The sequence below is a fragment of the Tachyglossus aculeatus genome, chromosome 2 (genome assembly GCF_015852505.1).
Source record: "Tachyglossus aculeatus isolate mTacAcu1 chromosome 2, mTacAcu1.pri, whole genome shotgun sequence".
NCBI lineage: Eukaryota > Metazoa > Chordata > Mammalia > Monotremata > Tachyglossidae > Tachyglossus > Tachyglossus aculeatus.
The window spans coordinates 115,006,889-115,031,720 of record NC_052067.1 but is presented as its reverse complement, the minus strand read 5'-3'; the positions used below and the strand labels follow the sequence as shown (position 1 = coordinate 115,031,720).

General features: G+C 43.3%; 1 protein-coding gene and 1 non-coding gene across 3 annotated transcripts in view; one reads left to right on the top strand and one right to left on the bottom strand.

The window, feature by feature from the left end:
* TDRD3 (tudor domain containing 3) overlaps positions 1-24,832 on the bottom strand; it is a 227,101-nt gene that overhangs the window by 104,799 nt on the left and 97,470 nt on the right. For both annotated transcript variants that reach the window (XM_038767674.1, XM_038767681.1), the window contains one exon: positions 18,488-18,629. In XM_038767674.1, the coding sequence (XP_038623602.1) occupies positions 18,488-18,629 (142 nt within the window). The remainder of the gene's footprint in view (positions 1-18,487; positions 18,630-24,832) is intronic.
* LOC119924973 lies at positions 19,176-19,313 on the top strand. The gene has a single exon (XR_005449647.1). It is a non-coding gene; the product is annotated as a small nucleolar RNA SNORA7 (small nucleolar RNA).

The following is a 24,832-nucleotide window of genomic DNA, read 5'->3' as shown; positions in this document are numbered from 1 at the left end:
ATGTGTGTGTGTGTGTGTATATATATATATATATATATGCATATATATATATATATGTATATATATATGCATGTATCAAGCAGGGACACCTACTTCCATCAGACCCATACAATAAACAATCAGGATAGGGACTGCTCTTCTTGACCAGACCCTTCTGGAAGATAGGGATACCAAGAGACAAGTTGAGAAAAAACAACAGATGGTACAAGCGGCAAACACGTCACAATTTTCTTTTCAATTCTGACTGCTTTCCTTGTGCTGCCTCTGGGCTTCTTGTACCCACTATGAAACACAGAATGCCAATCAAACTCAGTTGGGCCTTTTCAGCAGTACAGCTAAGACCTCACCGTCAGCAGCATCATCTTTCAAAATAAAGCCCAGTGATGTACAAATATGTGGAACAGTTTTCTTTTATTTCCAATGGCTTTTTCCAATGGCTATGTATAAGTCGAACTAAGCACAAGTTAGTTATATTTTTAAAAGATTTCCATTAAAATGAAAATTTAAAAGCTGCCTTCGTATGAAGAATATATTCTACAATTTGATGCAAAATAGGTATTTTAGAATGATGAAAGGTATCTATAAGAGAAGCAATGTGGCTCAGTGGAAATCCAACGGCTCATACTCTGTCCTAATCCTCCTCGACCTCTCAGCTGCCTTTGACACTGTGGACCACCCCCTTCTCCTCAACACGCTATCCGACCTTGGCTTCACAGACTCCGTCCTCTCCTGGTTCTCCTCTTATCTCTCCGGTCGTTCTTTCTCAGTCTCTTTTGCAGGCTCCTCCTCCCCCTCCCATCCTCTTACTGTGGGGGTTCCCCAAGGTTCAGTGCTTGGTCCCCTTCTGTTCTCAATCTACACTCACTCCCTTGGTGACCTCATTCGCTCCCACGGCTTCAACTATCATCTCTACGCTGATGACACCCAGATCTACATCTCTGCCCCTGCTCTCTCCCCCTCCCTCCAGGCTCGCATCTCCTCCTGCCTTCAGGACATCTCCATCTGGATGTCCGCCCGCCACCTAAAGCTCAACATGTCGAAGACTGAGCTCCTTGTCTTCCCTCCCAAACCTTGTCCTCTCCCTAACTTTCCCATCTCTGTTGACGGCACTACCATCCTTCCCGTCTCACAAGCCCGCAACCTTGGTGTCATCCTCGACTCCGCTCTCTCATTCACCCCTCACATCCAAGCCGTCACCAAAACCTGCCGGTCTCAGCTCCGCAACATTGCCAAGATCCGCCCTTTCCTCTCCATCCAAACCGCTACCCTGCTCGTTCAAGCTCTCATCCTATCCCGTCTGGACTACTGCACTAGCCTTCTCTCTGATCTCCCATCCTCGTGTCTCTCTCCACTTCAATCCATACTTCATGCTGCGGCCCGGATTATCTTTGTCCAGAAACGCTCTGGACATATTACTCCCCTCCTCAAAAACCTCCAATGGCTACCGATCAATCTGCGCATCAAGCAGAAACTCCTCACCCTGGGCTTCAAGGCTCTCCATCACCTCGCCCCCTCCTACCTCACCTCCCTTCTCTCCTTCTACTGCCCAGCCCGCACCCTCCGCTCCTCCACCACTAATCTCCTCACTGTACCTCGCTCTCGCCTGTCCCGCCATCGACCCCCGGCCCACGTCATCCCCCGGGCCTGGAATGCCCTCCCTCTGCCCATCCGCCAAGCTAGCTCTCTTCCTCCCTTCAAGGCCCTGCTGAGAGCTCACCTCCTCCAGGAGGCCTTCCCAGACTGAGCCCCTTCTTTCCTCTCCCCTCGTCCCCCTCTCCATCCCCCCGTCTTACCTCCTTCCCTTCCCCACAGCACCTGTATATATGTATATATGGTTGTACATATTTATTACTCTATTTATTTATTTATTTATTTATTTTACTTGTACATTTCTATCCTACTTATTTTATTTTGTTGGTATGTTTGGTTCTGTTCTCTGTCTCCCCCTTTTAGACTGTGAGCCCACTGTTGGGTAGGGACTGTCTCTATGTGATGCCAATTTGTACTTCCCAAGCGCTTAGTACAGTGCTCTGCACATAGTAAGCGCTCAATAAATACGATTGATTGATTGATTGATTGGAAAGAGCCCGGGCTCTCCCCTTCGTCCCCCTATCCATCCTCCCCATCTTACCTCCTTCCCTTCCCCACAGCACCTGTATATATGTATATATGTTTGTACATATTTATTACTCTATGTATTTATTTATTTATTTTATTTGTGCATATCTATTCTATTTATTTTATTTTGTTAGTATGTTTGGTTTTGTTCTCTGTCTCCTCCTTTTAGACTGTGAGCCCACTGTTGGGTAGGGACTGTCTCTATATGTTGCCAACTTGTACTTCCCAAGCACTTAGTACAGTGCTCTGCACACAGTAAGCACTCAATAAATATGATTGATTGATTGATTGATTGATTTGGAATCAGACGTCATCGGTTCAAATCCCGGCTCCGCCAATTGTCAGCTGTGTGACTTTGGGCAAGTCACTTCACTTCTCTGGGCCTCAGTTCCCTCATCTGTAAAATTGGGATTAAGACTGTGAGCCCCCCGTGGGACAACCTGATCACCTTGTAAACTCCCCAGTGCTTATAACAGTGCTTTGCACATAGTAAGCACTTAATAAATGCCATTATTATTATTATTATTATTATTATTATAACTTGTGAAACATTTTCAAAAAAACAGGTTCTTCATTTTCTTACTGAAGTATTCAATGTACAAATTTACTTTTTCTTACCAACAGCACAAGCTAACAGAACCATTCTGTCCACCTAAACCTGATCCAAGTTCCTGGGCTTAAGCTGGCTACTCAAGGAGGGGAAGAAATAGGGTGTGTCCCAGTAAATCAACATACACATAAACTTACTTTACTAGATTCACTAAGATCCAATCTCCAAAAAAGCACTTTTTCCTCACTTGATTTTTATTTATATTTATGGAGAATAAAAGTAGAACTATAATTTAGTTTGTGGAATGAAATAAAAATTAAATCAAGCATCAAAATCTCATTTCTCATTATCAACTTTCAGTACTTGCATTTTATATTTATGCCTGAAATGCTACCTACTGCCCATTAAGAACAGAAACAAATACATCTGTTTCAAAGTACATCTAACAAGATTCAAAACAGAATTTACATTTCAGTGACATCTCCAGGATATGAAACCAATATGGTTTCTCTGACCGAATACTATCATACATTATGATTATTCCAAGTTTTAAAGCTGATAAATACATCAGGGCACATATAAGCCATGAGTTCTCATTAAACAACAAGAAATTAGACTACAAATCTAAGATTGATACAGACATAGAAAAGCAAACGCTTGATTTGCTATTCACTAACAAGGAAAAATGTACTGACTGCCTAAGGGAACCAGAGGATCTCTTGATGATACTAATCATGAGATTACCATATTCAGGATTATAAATGAAGGGAGAATGACCTGCGGAAGACAAAGAACTTTAAAAGACTTTAAGCCCATTATAAATTGATTTCCTTGCTCTTTGTGGGCAGGGAACATGTCCACCAACTCTGCTGTCTTGTACTCTTCCAAGTGCTTAGTAGTATGATGTTCTGCACAGAGTAAATTCTCAATAAATACCACTGACGATGATGATTTAAAGGACTCAATCAGCTCTCCCCTTCTTATTTTTACCTCACTGATCTGACTACAACCCAACCCACACATTTTGCTCCTCAAAGCCAACCTATTCACGGTGCCTCGGACTCGTTGTCTTGCCGCCAATCTCTTGCCCACATCCTCCCTCTAGCTTGGAACCCCCTCCCTCATCATATGTGACAGAACACGACTTTCACAACTTTCCCCATAGAGAGACAGTGTGGCTCAGTGGAAAGAGCACGGGCTTTGGAGTCAGAGGTCATAGATTCAAATCCCATATCTGCCAATTAATAATAATAATTATTATTATTATGATGGCATTTATTAAGCATGTCAGCTGTGTGACTTTGGACAATTCATTTAACTTCTCTGTGCCTCAGTTACCTCATCTATAAAATGGGGATGAAGACTGTGAGCCCAGATGAAGACTGTGAGCCCCCCATGGGACAACCTGATCACCTTGTAACCTCCCAGTGCTTAGAACGGTGCTTTGAACAAAGTATGTGCTTAATAAATGTCATCATTGTTATTATTATTACCTTTAATATATTAGATAAATCATATATCTTCCACTTGCTTGCTCTGCCACTTACCTGCTATTCATGACTTGGACTTGTCACAACTTCTCTGTGCCTCAGTTTTCTGTTCCTTAAATGGGGATTAAATTCTTATTCTCCCTCCCTCAAGGGCTGTGAGCCCCATGTGGTACAGTAAAGTGTCCAATCTGATTATCTTATATCTACCCCAGTGCTTACACACAGTAAGGACTTAAATACCACAAATTATTTCACTCGTAAAAAAAACCAGCAGAACTACCTTGCATCATGTCATGCCCTCCCAACTTCTGCTCCTCTTCCATGCCCCTCTTTGTCAGTCAATCAATCAATCAATCAATCTCTCTCTCCTCCCCCCCACCCTCTCAAACTGTCTCCCAGGAAGGTCTGCTGGAGAAAACACCTTACAGATTAGATGAAGAGGTAATCTACTGATGATGAGTTAAAGCAACCGACATTCATTTAATATAGGTTGCTGTATCCCCCTCATTTGAAAAATGACAAGTGAAGAAATCAGTTTATCCAAAAGTGTACTTTGTCCAATACGAGGAGCTCAAGTCTTCATTACCCACGTAGGGAACCCCAGCTCATGAACTCCAGCTCATGTTCAGGCCACCCGTGTGCATGGAGAAGCAGCATGGCTCAGTGGAAAGAGCACAGGCTTTGGAGTCAGAGGTCATGGGTTCGAATCCAGGCTCCATCAACTGCCAGCTGTGTGACTTTGGGCAAGTCATTTAACTTCGCTGTGCCTCAGTTACCTCATCTGTAAAATGGGGATTAAAACTATGAGCCACCCATGGACAACCTGATCACCTTGTAACCTCCCCAGCGCTTAGAACAGGGCTTTGCACATAGTTAGCACTTAAATACCATCATCATTATTATTGTTATGAGGACAACTATCTTCACCCCGCTCTATACATCCACAACTCAAAGGCATAGACCTTCTTCCTACCATAACCGAAATGAGTTGAGTCTGAGAGTAAAAGGGAAGTAGGATATAGGAGACAACTTAAAGCCAATGCTGCATGGCTGCCCTCACTAATGCAGGTATGCTTAGAAAAACCATGTGCTGTTTTTTGCAAATGTTTTACCTTATTTTCTACATTTCTTGCACAATTTTCCTGTGATTCTTTCCTCCCCGTTCTTTCTCTGACACAAAGAGCATTTGGCATCTGCTAATACACAATTCTAAATATACCTGCAAATGATAAGGTTGGCAGGTGTTGGTGAATACAGCAATTTACCAATGAATAGCTAAAGCCTAGTATGGTACAAATAATTCCCCAAAGTTATGCGTAATCATTAGGAAAGAACTCTACTTTTATGGCAGGTTTTAGTTAGGCAGAAAAATTACTTGCTCTCTACATAGTAAATGAATATATCCTTCTGTATAACTATATATTTTATTCTGAACAAAATTTTCCCCTCTTGTTTTGATGAAGGTGATAATTATAGATCCCCTGATTTTAAAAAAAAGAGAAGTCTGGGTTCTAGCACTGTCAGTGCATTGCAAGATGCACATAGAGCATCTTTATTTTACTTGTACATATCTATTCTATTTATTTTATTTTGTTAGTATGTTTGGTTTTGTTCTCTGTCTCCCCCTTTTAGACTGTGAGCCCACTGTTGGGTAGGGACTGTCTCTATATGTTGCCAACTTGTACTTCCCAAGCGCTTAGTACAGTGCTCTGCACACAGTAAGCGCTCAATAAATACGACTGATGATGATGATAGAGGCCGAAGTGTAAGGTCCATGGCTGACTGAAGACTATTCCCAGGTAGGTTAGCAATAGCTATTGGCCATCATTGAAAAGCCAGTGTAGCCTAGTGAATAGAGCATGGGTCTGGGAATCAGAAGGACCTGGGTTCTAATTCTGGCTCCGCCACTTGTGAGCTGTTTGACCTTGGGCAAATCACTTCACTTCTCTGTACCTGTTACCTCGTCTGTTAAATGGGGATTCAGACTATGAATGCAAATTGTGACATGGATTGGGACCAAACCTCATTAGCTTATACCTACCCCAGTGCTTAGTACAGTGTCTGGCACATATTACGTACATAAATACCAAAGAAAAAAATCTGACAAAAAAATCATTGCAAATCACCCTTTTGCTAGCACATTTCTCCTTTGCCGTGGCAACGGATTTGTCTGCCGAAATTGGACTAGCCAACTGGTATCAACAGAGCAAGTTTTCAGATTGGCCCTTAATACAACTTTATCCTTATCCTCTGGCCTAGGGCAGGATCCAGTGCTAAGCACTTCATAAAAGATTGTTTAGGGCATCCTTCCCTCATTCAGTTGAAGCACACAGTTGCACAATCTTACTATCTCCTTGTAGCCTATGACCCTAGAACAAGACCTCTGGGTTGAGGATGAGATGTTATCATTGCCTGCCAGCTGACCACCTCACCATAAATGAAAAGGGTCACATTGTTTGATATACTGTCGATACAATGTCCTGCTTCATAGTCACATGGCAAGCTGGTGCTGACAACAGCATGGTAGATGTTAATCTTTATCTTCTGGCTGACTTCTCCTTGCTCCAAGAACCAATGTTCAAGCTTTTCAGACACTGCACTGCACTGGAATGTCATCATTAATAATAGTGTTTGATGAGATAATATTTCTGCCCAAGTAGTAGAAAATTTTGACAGCTTTAAGCTGTCATGGATACAATTGGAGCAGGCAATAATAATAACAATAATTAATAATTATGGCATTTGTTAAGTGCTTATTATGTGCCAGGAACTGTACTAAGCGCTGGGGTGGATACAAGCAAATCGGGTTGGACACAGTCCCTGTCCCACATGGGGCTCACAGTTTCAATCCCCATTTTACAGATGAGGTAACTGAGGCACCGAAAAGTGAAGTGACTTGCCCGAGGTCACACAATGGTGACTTTAGTATTGACAATTTGATAAACTACATAGGCAGCACCATCTTACTCCAAGTCAGATATGCTGGGGACCATGATTCAGTGCTGCTGTATTAATATCATAATAATAATAATAATAATGATGGCATTTGTTAACCGCTTACTATGTGCAGAGCACTGTTCTAAGCGCTGGGGGGGATACAAGGTGATCAAGTTGTCCCTGGCAGGCGACTGCAGTCATCAATGGTATTTATTAAGTGCTTACTATTTGCAGAGAATGGTACTAAGTGCTCGGGAGGGTTCAATATGACAGAATTAGCAAACACGTTCCCTGGCCATAATGAACTCACAGCCTAGAGGGGGAGACAGGCATTAATATCAATAAATAAGCATTTATAATAAATAATTTAAAGATACACATATCAGTTTGGGGATGGGGCAAATATCAAATGCCCAGAGGTCACAGATCTAAGTGCACAGAAATGATGCAGAAGGGACAGCAAGCCGGGGAAAAGAAGACTTAATCAAAGAAGGATTTGCGGAGGAGATATGACCTTAATAATGCTGGAAGGAGGGGAGAGTGGTGAAAAAAAAGTTGAATCCACATCTTCCCACTTCTCAAGACCCTTTGTGTTTGCCCATCCACTGCCACACTCCATCAGCTCTCTTCCTCCTACCTAACCTCACTGATCTCCTACTATAACCCAGCCCACACTCTTAGTTCTTCAATGCCAACCTACTCTCTAAACCTCGATCTCCTCTATCCCGCCACCAACCCCATTCCCACATCCTCCCTCAGATCTGGAACTCCTTACCCTTCACCATCATCTGTCCACTCTCCCCACCTTCAAAACCCTCTTAAAATCACATCTCCTCCAAGGGGCCTCCCTGACGAAGTTCTCATCTTTCCCTTATCTGCTGTTTCCTGTGCATTGCCTATGCACTTGGCAGTAAATGCTTAAAGTACTTTGATACTCATCCAAGCTCCACTAGACTGTAAGCTCCTTGAAGGCAGGGGTCATGTCTAACAAACTGTACGGTACTCTCCCAAGTGCTCAGAACAATGCTCTGACACAGCAAGACCTCAATAAATACCACTGGTTGATTGATTGGTGAACAGCCATCAATCCTCAAAACCTTGTGAAATCACCTCTCCTCCAGAAATCACGTCTCAAGTGATTCTTAATCTCCCCACCTGACACCTACCCCTTAAGTACTCACAACCCCTTGGATTATTTATCTGCACATCTTACACTCTATCATTTCCTCCATCATGTAAGTTAATTCAGTGCCTCCCTTTCCCGCTAGACTGTAAGCTCATTGAAAACAGAGATTATGTTTATTATTTCTATTGTACTCTCCCAAGAGCTTAGTACATTATGCATCACACAGAAGGCAATGAAGCATAGCATGAAGATGTACTTTAACTTAATGAGAAGAGATGAAGTAGAATTTGCTAAGATATGATAATAGACTTGAAGATGCTCAGTCCCAATCAATAATTATTTTATTGAGATTTTTAAACATGAAAATGTAAAAGGCGCTATATCTACATTACAGCATCCAAATCAAATTTGACCTATAATATCTAAAATAGGTAAACCTAGAGCAGGGTTGGCCAAGTATCCTTGACAAATATGCCTGAGACACTGATCAAAAGAACATAACCAACAAAAAAAAATTACTTTAATGGAATTATCCGCAGGCATTCCTTACGGGGAGCTAGGAAACTGGGGAGGTGGCAGCTAGTGAGCAGAGGCAGCTGAAGCAAGGGGTGCCATGCTAACTCCCCAGATCAAAGCCCAAGTTGATGGGGGCCCCACCACCACCAGAAAGCCTGAAGCAGTAGCATCCTGCAGCCCATGGGGACGGTGAAGAAATAAAGAGCATATCTGTGCACGAGCTCCAAAGAAGAGAGCCACAGTTGGGCCATTCTTGTCTTAGAGCCTTATCTGCAACCTGCTGCCTTTACCAGGCATCTATCTATTTTCAAATAACTCCGGTGCAGAGTTGGAAGGGAAAAGTTAATGTTTTAGTTATATGTAACGTATTTTGAAATCACATGGGGCAATGCAGCAAATAAAGCATCACTCTGAAGGGCTTAATCTGAAAATGGAATGGCCAACCCAATTATCATACAGTTGTTCTAGCTAAATCCACTTTTTTTATTATAAAGCTACAGCTACTTTGTCACCTTTGTTTTATTTTGACCAGCCTAACAATATCCTGATGATGTTTTAGTAACTGCTTAATGCTAGGCCAATGTCCTATTTATGATAATTCCTCAAATATTTTCTACTTGATCTCTCAAAGAAGACGACAAAACAAGAGAGTATGTACCTTATCCTTCATGTTCAAAAATGTTGCTCATGTCAGGATTCTGTCTTCGGATATCAGTAATGCTGATAGTCTTCTATATGTTAGACCCAGAAAAGTATAGTAGGACACATTTTCTACCTCATTATTCCAATAATGATCTAAGCGCTAAGTGCTTATTGTGTGTCAAACACTGTTCTAAGCACTGGAGTAGGTACAGGTTAATTGGGTCGGACACAGTCCCTGACCCACATGAAGCTCACAGTCTAAGTAGGGGGGAGAACAAGCATTTAATTCCCATTTTGCAGTTGAGGAAGCTGAGGCACAAAGAAGTTAAGTGACTTGCCCAAGGTCACAGAGCAAGCAACTGGTTGAGCTTGGATTAGAACCCAGGTCCTCCGACTCCCAGACAAGTGCTTTCCACTAGGCCATGCTGCTACTCCCCTACTGAAAATACCTATGCTTCCCTCATTCACTCTCTCTCTCTGCTGTCTTAAACCTACCATTCTCCTTAAGCTCGGTCTCCTATGGCTTGAAACAAGTTTAAGTACCCTGAAAATAGCATCTCTCTTCTGTTTCACACACTCTTCAATCTTCCTAAAATTCTCTTTGTTTCCATTTCTGCTCTTCTCAATTTTCATTCAAAACTGTACCCATTGCTATCAATGGTATGTACTGAATACTATGTGCAGAGCACTGAACTAAGCACTCGACAGAGTAAAGTACAGAAGAGATGGCAGACACAATCCCTGCCCACAGACTATACTAGAAGGGAAAACAGACCTTAAAATAAGTTATAGTTATACATAAGTGCAATGGGGCTGAGGGTGGGGTGAACAAACTTTGTTATACTGTACTCTCCCAAGCGCTTATTACAGTGCTCTTCAAACAGTAAGAGCTCAATAAATATGACTGACTGACAAAGGGTACAAATAATAATAATGATGGCATTTATTAAGCGCTTACTATGTGCCAAGCACTAAATCCAAGGGCAGGAGCAACACAAGGAAGTAGGGGAAATGTGGGCTGAGTTAGGGAAGGCCTCTTTAGAGGAGATTTGATTTTAATACGGCTTTGAAGGTGGGGAAAGTGACCGTCTGTCAGATGTTAAGAGGGAGGGCATTCCAGACCAGAGGTAGGACATCGGCAAGGACATTGGAGTGACAGCAAGATGGACACCATCAAGGTACAGTGAGTAGGTTAATGTTAGAGAAGCAATGTGCTGGGTTGTAGTAGGAAATTTGTGAGGTAAGATATGAGTGGGCAAGATGACTGAGTGCTATAAAGCCAATGGTAAGGACTTTCTGTTCAATGAAGAGTTGGAGGTTCTTGAGGAGTACGGGAACATGGATTGAAATTTTTTTAGCAAAGTGATCTTGGCAACAGAGTGAAGTATGGCCTGGAGAGGGGAAAGACTGAAGGTAGGGAGGCGAGCAAGGAGAGTGATGTAGTAATCAAGGTGAGATATGACAAGTCGTTAAATATTATATTGGCAGTTGGAAGAAGAGAGGGTGGATTTTAGTGACATAAAGGTAATAATAATAACAATAATAGTATTTGTTAAGTGCTTACTATGTGTCAAGCACTGTTCTAAGCACTGAAGATAAATACAAGTGAATCAGATTCAACACAGTCCCTGTCCCACACGGCACTCACAATCTTAAGGCAGAACTGACAGGATTTGATGACAAATTGAATATGTGGGGTGAATCAAAGAGATGAGTCGAGGATAATGTAAAGGTTAGTGGTTTGTAAGACAAGGATAGTGGTGCTGTCTGCAGTGATGAAATAGTCAGGAAGAGGACAGGATTTGGGTGGGAAGGTGAGGAGCTCTGTTTTGGACATGTTAACCCTGAGGTTTCAGATGGACATCCAAGAAGAGATGTGCCAGTCACTGTTCTAAGCACTGGGATAGATACAGTTAATCAGGTTGGATACAATCCATGTCCCACATGTGGTTTTTACAGTCTTAATCCCCATTTTACAAAAGAGGAAACTGAGGCACAGAGAAGTTAAATGACTTTCCCAAAGTCACACAGCAGATGAGAGCAGGGCTGGGATTAATAATGATAATAATCATGGTATTTGTTAAACGCTTACTATGTGCCAAGCACTGTTCTACGAACTGGGGTAGATACAAGGTAATCAGGTTGTTCCATGTGGGGCTCATATTCTTAATCCCCATTTTACAGAAGAGGTGACTAAGGCAAGGAGAAGTTAAGTGGCTTGCCCAAGGTCACAGAGCAGACAAGTGGTGGAGTTGGGATTTTCCTCAAAAATCTCCAGTGGCTACCAATCAACCTACATGTCAGGCAAAAACTCCTCACTCTCGGCTTCAAGGCTGTCCATCACCTCGCCCCCTCCTACCTCACCTCCCTTCTCTCCTTCTACAGCCCAGCCTGCATCCTCCACTCCTCTGCCGCTAACCTTCTCACTGTGCCTCATTCTCGCCTGTCCCGCCGTCGACCCCCGGCCCACGTCCTCCCCCTGGCCTGGAACGCCCTCCCTCCGCACATCCGCCAAGCTAGCTCTCTTCCTCCCTTCAAAGCCCTACTGAGTGCTCATCTCCTCCAGGAGGCCTTCCCAGACTGAGCCTTCTCCTTCCTCTCCCCCTCCCCATCCCCCCGCCTTACCTACTTCCCCTCCCCACAGCACCTGTATATATGTATATATGTTTGTACATAATTATTACTCTATTCCTTCATTTATTTTACTTGTACATATTTATTCTATTTATTTTATTTTGTTAATATGTTTTATATTCTGTTTTGTTGTCTGTCTCCCCCTTCTAGACTGTGAACCCACTGTTGGGTAGGGACCGTCTCTATATGTTGCCAACTTGTACTTCCCAAGCACTTAGTATAGTGCTCTGCACACAGTAAGCACTCAATAAATATGATTGAATGAATGAATAATTAGAACCCACATCCTCTCACTCCCAAGCCTGTGATCTTTCCACTAAGCCATGCTGTTTCTCAGCGAACGATTACAAACCCAGTCCATGAAAATGGGGTGGTCCTCAGTGTTGAAGGCAGCTGAGAGGTCTGGAGGAATAGAATGGAACTGAGGCTATTTGATTTGGTTAGAAGATCATTGGTGACTTCTGAGAAGCCAGTTTTCAAGGAGTAAAAGGGGTGGAAGCTAGAGTGAAGGGGGTCAAGAAGAGAATTGGAGGAGAGGAAGAGGGGTCAGACAACTCGCTCAAGGAGTTTGGAAAAGAATGGTAGAAGAGAGATAGGGCGATACCTGGAGGGAGTAATGGGGTCAAGGGAGCACCTTTAAAAGTAGTGGGGTAGAAGCCACTGGAGAGCGAACAGTTGAAGATAGCGATCATGGGGGGAAGAAGGGAGGGGGCAAGTGTTTTGATAAATTACGAAGGGATATGTTCAGAGGTGCAGGTGGAGGTGTTAGATTTTGAGGGAAGATGGGTGACCACCTCTTAAGATACTGCTAGGAAAGATGGGAGAGTCTAAGAAGGGTTAGGAGGAGGAGGGGACTTCAACTGTTTCAATAAGGTGCATCGCCAGTCATTAAAGCCAAGAGATGGCGAAGGTGGGGGACATGGGGTTTGAGAGGGGAGTTAAACAACTAAAATAATCAGTGAAGGCAATGAGTATGTAAGTCAATATGGAGTGGAAGAGCCAAGTGGAGGAGTGGAAAGAGTTCAATCAGACAAGGATTAATCTGTGATGGAGAAGGTAGGCCTGCTATCTGGATTTCCACCAGCAGCTCGTGGATAGTAGCAAAGGAAGCAGACTGTGCAGGTGATCCAGGTCTGTGGGTTATTGGTACGAGAGCAGCAAAGGGATTCAGGAGCAAGTGACTTGTGTTCAGTAGAGAAGGTGGTATTGAAGGCATGAATTTGTGTACCAAAGAAAGTAGCTTGAGTATAGAGACTAAATAGGGCATGATGATTTGAGAAAATTGGTGTGGGTCAAAAGAGTTTAAGTCTTTGTGGGGAAACAGGACTGATTTGCAGGGAGGGTGTGTGGGAGGGAGGCAGGTGAGGTGGTTACGGTCGCATTAGTGGATTTCAGAGTTCTTGAGGGTACAGATTGTACAGTTACTAAAGATGATATCGAATGTGTGTCTAAAGACTTCCTTCTGGCAAAATCTAATTCTCCTTGACCTCTTGGCTACCTGTGAAACTGCTGACCCTCTCTCTTTCCTCTTAGAAATTCTCAAGGATTTTGATTTTACTGACAGCATTTTCCCAGCTTTCTTCCTACATTTCTAATTGCTGTTCTCTCATTTGCTATTTCTTCATCCTCTCCTCATCCTGTCAGTGTTCCACAGTGCTCAACTCTTGAGCCTCTACGTTTTATACTCACCCTCATCTGCTTTTTTATATAGATGATTTCCAAATTTGTATCTTCTGACCTCTCTCAATTTATCAATACTTTTACATTTCCTCCTGACTCTCAATGTCCCCATCTTACAACACTAATTAAACAATTTCTAACTAGAGCACGTTTGGAAAAAAAGAAACAAATCAGCTCAAGATATTCATTCATTCATTCATTCATTCAATCGTATTTATTGAGCACTTACTGTGTGCAGAGCACTGTACTAAGCGCTTGGGTAGTACAAGTTGGCAACATCTAGAGATGGTCCCTACCCAACAGCGGGCTCACAGTCTAGAAGGGGGAGACAGACAACAAAACAAAACATATTGATAAAATAAAATAAATAGGTACAAATAAAATAAATAAATAGAGTAATAAATACATACAAACATATATACATATATACAGGTGCTGTGGGGAGGGGAAGGAGGTAAGGCGGGGGGGATGGAGAGGCGGATAAGGGGGAGAGGAAGGATGGGGCTCAGTCTGGGAAGACCTCCTGGAGGAGGTGAGCTCTCAGTAGGGCCTTGAAGGGAGGAAGAGAGCTAGCTTGGTGGATGTGCAGAGGGAGGGCATTCCAGGCCCAGGGGATGACGTGGGCTGGGGGTCGACGGCGGGACAGGCGAGAACGAGGCACAGTGAGGAGATTAGTGGCAGAGAAGGGGAGGGTGCGGGCTTGTCTGTAGGAGAGAAAGGAGGTGAGGTAGGAGGGGGCGAGGTGATGGACAGCCTTGAAACCCAGGGTGAGGAGTTTCTGCCTGATGCGTAGGTTGATTGGTAGCCACTGGAGATTTTTGAGGAGGGGAGTAACACGCCCAGAGCATTTCTGGACAAAGAGAATCCGGGCAGCGGTGTGAAGTATGGATTGAAGAGGGGAGAGACAGGAGGATGGGAGATCGGAGAGGAGGCTGATACAGTAATCCAGACGGCATACGATGAGAGCTTGAACGAGCAGGGTAGTGGTTTGGATGGAGACGAAAGGGCGGATCTTGGCAATGTTGTGGAGGTGAGACCAGCAGGTTTTGGTGACGGCTTGGAGATATTAAGGTTTCATGGACAGCCTTTGAGATATTAAGGTTTCATGGACAGCCTTTGGGCTACATTAATTTAGCATACTACCACCACATTCTCCATGTTACAGGCTATGGGATAACTGTTTTTGTGCTCTCCTAACATGTTTTACTCTAATGCTACATGGATCATAATGGTGTGCCGGTAGTTTTACAGTCCCAAGCTCAAACTATAGTTTGGAAGGAAATGGTGTACCACAAAGCTCTGCTTATTTCATGGATGCTGAGAAAGGACTAGACCTAAAAGTTTCCAAAGTCCAAGAGTGCATATGGTCTCAAATGCTTTAGTGAAGTCTAGGTAGGTCCTGGTGGAAAGTATACAGTTAACAATATTCTTCAGACACCTACACAAAAGGATTCTGGCTGGGACCTGATTGACAACGGAATGGGTAAGGTAAGGCAGCCAAGAAGTCAAGGAGAATTGTAAGGCTAGTTCAATGAAGGTAATCAGAGATGAGTAAAGAAACTGATCAATAACATCATTCATTCATTCATTCAATCGTATTTATTGAGCACTTACTGTGTGCAGAGCACTGTATTATCAAAACAAAAGGGAGAGATACAAATTTGGCAATGTGTTATGGATTTCACTGTTTGTTGTCACACAAGCGCTTAATACAGTGCTCTGCGCATAGTAAGCACTCAATAAATATGATTGAATGAATGAATATTCACATCAAATTAAGTGGTGAGAAGTCAAAGATTTTTATTCATCAAATGATATTCCCATGTGATCTTTGCAATTATATGATCTTTTTGGTATCATTAGAACACCTGCCTATAGACCTCTGGCAGTACTTTGTTTATGTGTCCTCCAATAAGCACACTGTATTCTTATGCCCTGCCTATTTATTGGGTAAAAAGGCTTAAAATTCACTTCCCAAATTAACACTAGTTCCCTGACAATAATTTCTATCCGTTCAGTTCCTGTGTACAGATCAACAACCTAACAACTGTGCAAGTAATTGTAATGGTCTGAGGATCCCTTGTTGCTATGGGAACCATACAAGAGACTGCAAAAGCTGGAAGAAACAATCATATTAAGGTGTCTGTTCAAACTCTTCTACAGCAGACTTCCTTCCTCAGAAAATAATCCATCATGACTATCTGCAAACATAGGCAGGTGCCAGATATAGCAAATGACTCTTCAACCATCAAATATTTTAAGAAATTTAGGTAGAGAATTAAATAGGGGAATGGACAAAATAAAGAGCGTGAAAGTCATAATTATAGAGCACATAGCTAAGTGAAACCCCTGAAAGAGTCACAGGATTTTTTGATCACTTGTTTGCCCCTGACTTTTTCGTACTTTTCCTCCTCTTCAATTCTTGGTTTTTTCCATCTCTCCATTTATTCCCTCTTTCTCCCCACCTACATTTTGGCCACATACGCACACACACACACACACACACACACACACACACACACACACACACAGACCCACAGTTTCGGCTCAGCTTTGGCTCAACTCTATAGAAGGTACAGCAGGGACAGTGAGAAACCAATATCTTTTCTCTTCCTTCCATCTTGTCAACGTCATGGACAAGTAACAACCTTTCTCTTAAACAAAGTAGAGATAAGATATTTTCCCTCCCTAACTATTGTGACTGTGAGCCTTGTCTGGATGGAAACTAAGTCTGATCTGATTAACTTGCATCTATCCCAGCAGTAGGCACCATTCTTGAAATATATTAAGCATTGAATAAATATTAACAACTACATTTCCCCTCTGTTTCCATCCTTCCTTTTGTTTATTTTCCTCCCTTTTCCCCATTTTCTCACTGCCTCCCTTTTTCCCTGCCCTCTCTCCAGCACTGCCAACTTCCTGCCCCCTAAATGCTTCACCCACAGTACTCTACTCCCTCAGTGTTCTTTCTCAGCATTCTGTTTCTTCAACCCTCCACCCGAAATTCACTCCCAAGCACAAGTCACCATCCCTTTCTAAAACAAAAACTGGATACTTAAATTTACCACTTCAGTACAGCAAGGTCACTCCCATCAAGCACTTAGCACAGTGTTCTGCACACAGTAAGAGCTCAATAAATATAATTGAATGAATGATTACATAAATAAAGTCACCACCCCTTTCTAACAACACACAATCCTGATACTTAAACTTACCACTTTAGTACAACAAAATTCAGTCTGACTTCATTCATTCATTCACTCGTATTTATTGAGTGCTTACTGTGCAGAGCACTGTACTAAGCACTTGGGAAGTAGAAGTCGGCAACATATAGAGACGGTCCCTACCCAACAACGGGCTCACACTCTAGAAGAGGGAGACGGACAACAAAACATGTAGACAGGTGTCAAAACTGTCAGAATAAATAGAATTAGAGCTATATGCACATGATTAACAAAATAGAATAGTAAATATGTACAAGTAAAATAAATAGAGTAATAAATCTGTACAAATATATACAAGTACTGTGGGGAGAGGAAGGAGGTTGCGCGGGGGGGTGATGGGGAGGAGGAGAGGAAAAAGGCTCAGTCTGGGAAGGCCTCCTGGAGGAGGTGAGCTCTCAGCAATAATTATAATAATAATAATAATGGCATTCATTAAGTGTTTACTATGTGCAAAGCACTGTTTCTAAGCGCTGGGGGGGATACAAGGTGATCAGGTTATCCCACGTGGGGCTCACAGTCAATCCCCATTTTTACAGTTGAGGTAACCGAGGCTCAGAGAAGTTAAGTGACTTGCCCAAGGTCACACAGCAGACGTGGCAGAGCCGGCATTCGAACCCATGACATCTGACTCCAAAGCCCGTGCTCTTTCCACTGAGCCACGCTGCTTCTCTAGGACTAGGACTTCTAGGACTTTGAAGGGAGGAACAGAGCTGGCCCCATCACTAGGGTGAGGGTACTGAGAAGCCTTACTGCGTCTGGAATGTCTGCTATCCCCGAGCACCTGTTAGTGATCAGTGTAATTAATCCAGGTGCTTAAATAGATAAAACATTTCCCTCAGCTTTTCAGGGCGGGAGCAGGCTCGCTCAAGAAGGAAAACAATTCCATAGGTAGGAACTCAGCCCTTAAGAGCTGCTTTTTCAACCTTCCTTATTTTCCTTACTGCCATTCATTATTCCTCCCATTGAGCAGAGAACACCATTTAGGCCCAGAAGAACTGCAACATCTGCAGTTAGCAAACTCAAACAGCAACCAGTGCTACTTCGCAAAATAGCACTCAGTACAGTGCTCTGCACACAGTAAGCGCTCAATAAACACGATTGGATGAATGAACAAAAAGATCCCACAGTTCCTTTTCCAAACAACCTCACCATCCCTACTCAAGTAACTATTTTGAGGGCCTGTTTCTGCTGTATTTTTATGCTGTGATCTCCCGAGTGCTTAATACAGTGCTCTGCACACAATAAGCGCTCGATAAATACGACAGTGACTTGAAGTAGCATGGCTTGACCTCACTGCTTTAGCTACAAGAATGTATATTAGACAAAACTTGCACATTCCACTTTTTAAGCTATAACCTGAAGAAGCAAACTGCCTAGTTAATTGTATGAGCATAAAAGATTGACCACCCTCTTGGAGAAACGCTGCCTTGTGCCATTAAATTAGAAATATCATCATTTTCCGTGACAAAATTTTGTAGTTTCACTATTCACATCTGCTAAATAAGCATTACAACATTTTGCTCAATTTCATAGTATTGAATTTAAAACACCCTGCATGGGTGAAACTCACTCTCTGCAACTCCCACTTTTCTATAAGATGTTCCACTTCACCTCCAAGAACAATGGTGTTTGAATCATTCAAAAGCAGAAATCCATTTTTCACCTCAACAATTCCTGACAGCTTAATTTTGGTTCCAGGTGGAGTGTTCAGGCTAAAAAAAATAAAGAAATAAATAAGAAACAAAAACACCCAGATTTTACTCACCCCTTCAAATTAAAATAAATAAATAAATTATAAGTTATGCTAGTAGTGCTTCAAACACATGTGTACATTTTTGTTAGAGTTGCTATTACAACAAAGATAAACCCTTTTATTAAAGTGGATTTTCATGCACAGGAAGTCCTGAAAGCTATTTTGATTAAAAATAATCTTACAGACTTGAGCATCTATATGAACTCTAATACTTCTCATAGAATTGTAGTAAAAAAGTAGAAACTGCTATCAAAGACCATATCATATCTTTTTCTGCCAGCTGCCTCAAAATGCTAATTAACAGAATGTTTGGAACACTCATCAACAGTATACAGGAAAAAGGGGTGAAATTATGTTTTCCTGATTCATTCATTCATTCAACTGTATTTATTTAGCACTTACTGTGTGCAGAGCACTGTACTAAGCACTTGGGAAGTACAAGTTGGCAACATATAGAGACAGTCCCTACCCAACAGTGGGCTCACAGTCTGATCTACGGAAATATCCCCTCTCAGGATCGTGCTTGGAGAGTTTCCAGTCGTCTACCAGTCTCGGCTACAGGGGGAAGAGTCAAGCAGAGGCATATCCATTCCATTCCTAGCTTGGACAGTGGCTAGCGAGTGGAAGGCAATCTGCTACAAGTCAAAACTCACCTGTGCTGGCAGCAGCAGCATGGAAGATGGTTGAGGGCGGAGACCCAAGTTTACTGCATGGAAGGAGGCAATGGTAAACTGCTTCCATATTTTTACCAAGAAAACTCTATGGATACACTACCAGAACGATTGCGGATGGAGGGTAGGGCATTCTGGAAGAGATGTGTCCATGGAGTTGTGGTCAAGCCTTAACCCTGCTCATGTATATGCATTACAGTCACTGAATATATATACTGATTAGTTTGTACTGAGTTCCCACCCAGGAAAACTGCAACTGTCAAGGCCAGGATCCACTTTATCAGCAACTGCCACCCTTAGCCTTGACACCCAAATTATCAGCAACCTTAGCAGCAACCAATCACTGACCAACACCTGCGGCCTTGAAACCCAACCCCTGTGCTTGCCAAAGACTTCTTCAGCCACAGAGTATCCTCTGGATGTCCCAGAGCCGATAATGATGGAGCTTGGCGTATAATGAGGGGATAATGAAGACAACAACAAACAGGAGCAGAGCAGCATGTGATATGCCAGTTGAGTGCACGAACCTATAGGACTTAGGGGAAGGATTGGACTACAGGGAAGGACGTGGTGATGCGTCACCCAGGGAAGCGGGACCAGCGGGAAATATGAGGATGGGCTTATACCAAGTTCTTTGTCTTTGGCCACCAAACAGCCACTGACCTTTCGTTGCAACAAAATGAACAAAAGGCTGGCCTAACCTGACTCATTACTTGGTATATTTTCCAACAGAGTCGTTATGGGTCGGGGACAACTAAACAGCATACAACAAATATACATATGGAATTCTAAGGGGAATATCACATCACCCGAAGCCCTTCCTGAGCCAAGGCATTAATTGGGTGGTGGGGTAGCAACAGTACAATGCCACCATTCTCGACATCTGTGATGGAGAGATGTAGTTGGGAATAGTGGTGTTGAGAAAAGGGCTGGAAAGGCAAGGCAACAGGGCAGGTTGCACCATTAAGGGGAGCTTACTATGCTGGTTCCTATTCCTAGAGCTAATAAGGAAGCAATGTCAATAGCATCCACAACAGCGCCCAACCTTGCCTGAGAAGAAACAGCATCTCTTCTTTCCCCATTACCACTGGCACCACAGTTGCTCCCGTGCCCCTATCCCTAGTCAATCAATTAATCAATAAACCATATTTATTGAGTGCTTACAGTGAGTGTGTAGGGTACTGAAATGAGTGCTTGGGAAAGTAGAACACAACAGTAACAGACACACTCCCTGCCCACAATGAGTTTACAGTCTAAAGGGGAGACAGACATTATTCTAAATAAATTATGGATATGTACATAAGTATTGTGGGGCTAGGCAAAGGGGAGACAGACATTATTCTAAATAAATTATGAATATGTACATAAGTATTGTGGGGCTAGGCAACACAGAAGGGAGTGAGAAAAGAGGAAATGAGGGCCTAGCCAGGAAAGGCCTCTTGGAGGAGATGTGCCTTCAATAAGGCTTTGAAGGTGGGGAGAGTAATTGTCAGATAGGACAAGGGAGGCTGAGAATTTAGCGACAAGATAGATGAAATCTAGGTACAGTGAGTATGCTGGCATTAGAGGAGTGAAGTGTGAGGGCTGGGTTGTAGTAGGAAAGTAACAAGGTGAGGTAGGAGGGGGAAAGGTGATTGAGTGCTTTAAAGCTGATGGTAAGGAGTTTCTGTCTGATGCAGAAGTGGATGGGCAATCACCAGAGGTTCTTGAGAGGGGAAACACAGACTGAACATTTTTGTAGAAATGTGATCCGGGCAGCAGAGTGAATGGGGAGAGACAGGAGGTAGGGAGGTCAGCAAGAAGGTTGATTCAGTATTCAAGGTGGGATACAATAAATGCTTGGATTAACGTGATAGCGGTTTGAATGGAGAGGAAAGGATAGATTTTAGCGATACTGTGAAGGTTGAGTGATAGATTGAATATGTGGGTTGAATTCATTCATTCATATTTGTTGAGCACTTACTGTGTGCAGAGCACTGTACTAAGAACTTCCCCAAAGTCACGCAGCTGACAAGCAACGGAGCTGGGATTTGAACCCATGACCTCTGACTCCCAAGCCTGTGCTCTTTCCACTGAGCCATGCTGAATGAAAGAGAAGAGTCAAAGATACCTTCAGGGTTAAGGCCTTGTAAGACAGGAAGGATGGTGGTGCTGTCTACAGTGCTGGGAAAGTCAAGGAGAGGACAGGGTTTGGGTGGGAAGATAAGGAGTTCTGTTTTCTACATGAGGTGATGGCAGAACATCCAAGTAGAGATGTCTTAAAGGCAGGAGGAAATGTGAGACCGCAAAGAGGGAGAGAGATCAGGGCTGGGAATAGAGATTCGGAAATCATCCGCTTAGAGGTGGTGCTTGAAGTCATGGTTGCCAATGAGTTCTCCAAGGGAGTAGGTGTAGCTGGAGAATAAAAGGAGACAAGAACTGAACCTTCAGGGACACCCACAATTAGGAGATGGGAGGAAGAGGAGGAGCCCGCAAAAACAGACAAAGAACGAGTGGCCAGAGAGATAGGAGAAGAACCAGGAGAGGACAGTACAGTGAAGCTCAGGTTGGATATTGTTTCCAGGAGAAGGAGATGGTCAACAGTGTGAAAGGCAGCTAAGAGGTCAAGAAGGATTAAGGTAGATGGAAACCATGGACTTGGCAAGAAGGAGATCATTGATTACCTTTGAGAAGGAGGTTCCTGTGCAGTGAAGGAGACAGAAACCAGTTTGGAGGCAGTCATGGAGGGAATTGGAGGAGAGGAATTTGAGACATTTGGTGTAGGCAACTCACTCAGGAGTTTGGAGAGGAATGGTAAGAGGAAGATGGGGCGACAACTGGAGGGAGTGAAAGGAGATTTTTTTAAGACTGGGGAGACATGGGCATATTTGAAAGCAGTGGGGAAGAAGCCATTGGAGAGCAAACAGTTGAAGATGGCAGTCAGGGAAGGAAGAAGGAAGGGGGCAAGTGTTTTGATACGGTGTGATGCGGTGGGGTTGGATGTGCAGGAGCAGGAGGGGAATTTTGAGAGAAGGCAGGAGATCTCCTCTTGAGATAATGATAATAATAATAGCATTTACTAAGCGCTTACTATGTGCAAAGCACTGTTCTAAGCGCTGGGGAGGTTACAAGGTGAACAGGTTATCCCACATGGGGCTCACAGTCTTAATCCCCATTTTACAGATGAGGTAACTGAGGCACAGAGAAATTAAGTGACTTGCCCAAAGTCACACAGCTGACAAGTGGTGGAGCCGGGAGTTGAACCCATGACCTCTGACTCCAAAGCCCGGGCTCTCTCCACTGAGCCACACTGCTTCTCTGATACTTCCCAGATACTGCTGGGAAGGATGGGAGAGTTGAAGAAGGGGCAGGAGGAGGGATGGACTAAAGAGGGACAGGAGAAATTTTATGGAAATCACACCTGATAGCTTCAATTTTCTCAATAAATTGGGTAGTCAGGTCATTAGGAGCAAGAGATGAGGGAGGAAAGGGGACAGTGGGTTTGAGGAGGGAGTACAATAACTGGAACAACTGGAGAGGACAGTGGGCACGGGTGTCAATAAGGATGGAGAAAAAATTTTGTGGGGCAGAGAAGAGGGTAGAGTTAAAATACACAAAGATGAACTTGAGGTGGTCAAGGTCGGCCTGTTATCTGTATTTTCACCAGCAGCACTGTGCGGCTCGTGCATAGGAGTGAAGGAAGTGGACTGCGGAGGTGATCCAGAGCTGGGGGTTAGTGGTATAAGATTGGAGAAGGGGTAGGGGGGCAAAGGTGTTGAGGGTGTCAAGGGAAGGTAGTTTGGGGATGGAGGGCAAATGGGGCACGATGGCTTGAGAAAATTGGACAGGGACAAAAGATCAGAGGTCTTGGTGGGAGAAAGGAACAGGTTTGCCATGCCCCCAATAAAGCTGTTGCTGCTCCTCACCCTGCCTTGTTCCTGCAATGAAAGTGGCTTATCTCCTGAGTAACAAACTCTACCACAAGTCCCAAAGGCTGCATGGTCTTGGACTTAAACTGTCCTCCTCTTCTCTGTTGCTTCTGAAACCAAGAGCTCTGTTGGTAGTGGCATTGCGAGCAGCTCCGTCTCCTGCTCCATTTCTCCTGCTCCTATTTATTATCTTGCCAGAACAGGAATGGTGAATTTATTTTTGTAGAATGGCTGAAGGCTCGACAATACATCTGTGAGCTGGCTGAGTGCCTTCATTCTTGCCCTGCCATAGCCTATCCTGCTTAATTCCTACCTATTAGGGCAGGTGGGAGGAAACATGGAAGGTTGCTTGACTTACCGCCTCTACTCTTCTAAGTGCAGCTTCCTGGGGACAGAGAAATAGCCCCAGGAATGGTCTAACCTTGTCCCTTTCCATCACAGAGTTGGGAGCATAGGTAGATTATAGGAAGAGCAGACACCAGTAAATCACTCACTCTGTTGGCTCCAGAGATAGTTTTGCCAATAGTACTGTCAGCTATGCATTTGTCAGTGAATGTCCTTCCTTCCATATTGATGTGAACACTTCCTTGGACGCATTCAGTAGGGGTGTTTATGTGTTATATAAATGAGTGTATGGGAATGCACAAAGGGGAGATAAAACTATGAGTAAATAAATTCACCAAGTGAGAGGAAATATAAAAACTGGATGCAGACTAGTATTTCTACTAGCTCTTCAAACAACAATGTGTGTTTTACTTTCCATACTGAGTTTAAAGTTTCACTGCATTTGGAATACCCAAGCCACACTTCACTGCAGTCTGGGGAGTGAAACGGTTAGAAAGAGGGAAATGCCGGCTGACACTAGGCCGCCATATGAGAAAGACCACCCAAGGCACACTGCATGGTGGACAGGCCCTCCAAAAATCCTGAAAATAACTGGCTAACATGGGCAGCAAAGGCTACGGCAGCTACTAAGATGACTGCCATGACAAATGCCTTTGCTGCATGACATAAGCACTAAGCTGTGGCCACTTGGGCTACAAAGGGGTTTTGTGTATTAAAGTTTTGCCAACAGTTTGCAGGGTGCTGCATCTCTGTCCGCCTATTCATTTGTTGCATCCAATGTTCCGATGGGAACATGACAGACAGGGTTGCTCAAATGACTAATCAGTTCTAATCAGTTCCTCAGTATAGGTTCTTGGTACCAAAGGTCCATCCATCATTTGTGATGGAAGACTCTATCAACATCATCATTCATTCATTCAATTGTATTTATTGATCGTATCGAATGAATGATCGAAATTGAATGATCATATCGATTGATCGATTTATTTATCGTATCATCACCAACTTGTCCGAATTAATATTCTTTAATGTTTCTCCAATGCTTAGTACAGTGCCTAATAAGGGCACTTAGTAAAAAATAATACAATATTTTGGATAAAGGTGCAGCAGAGTTTTTTTCATGTGAGAAGCATCTATCTAGTGGATGGAGCCTGACTGCCAGAAGGACCTGGGTTCTAATCCCAGCTCCACCATATGTCTACTGTGTGACCTTGGGCAAGTCACTTCATTTTCTGGGC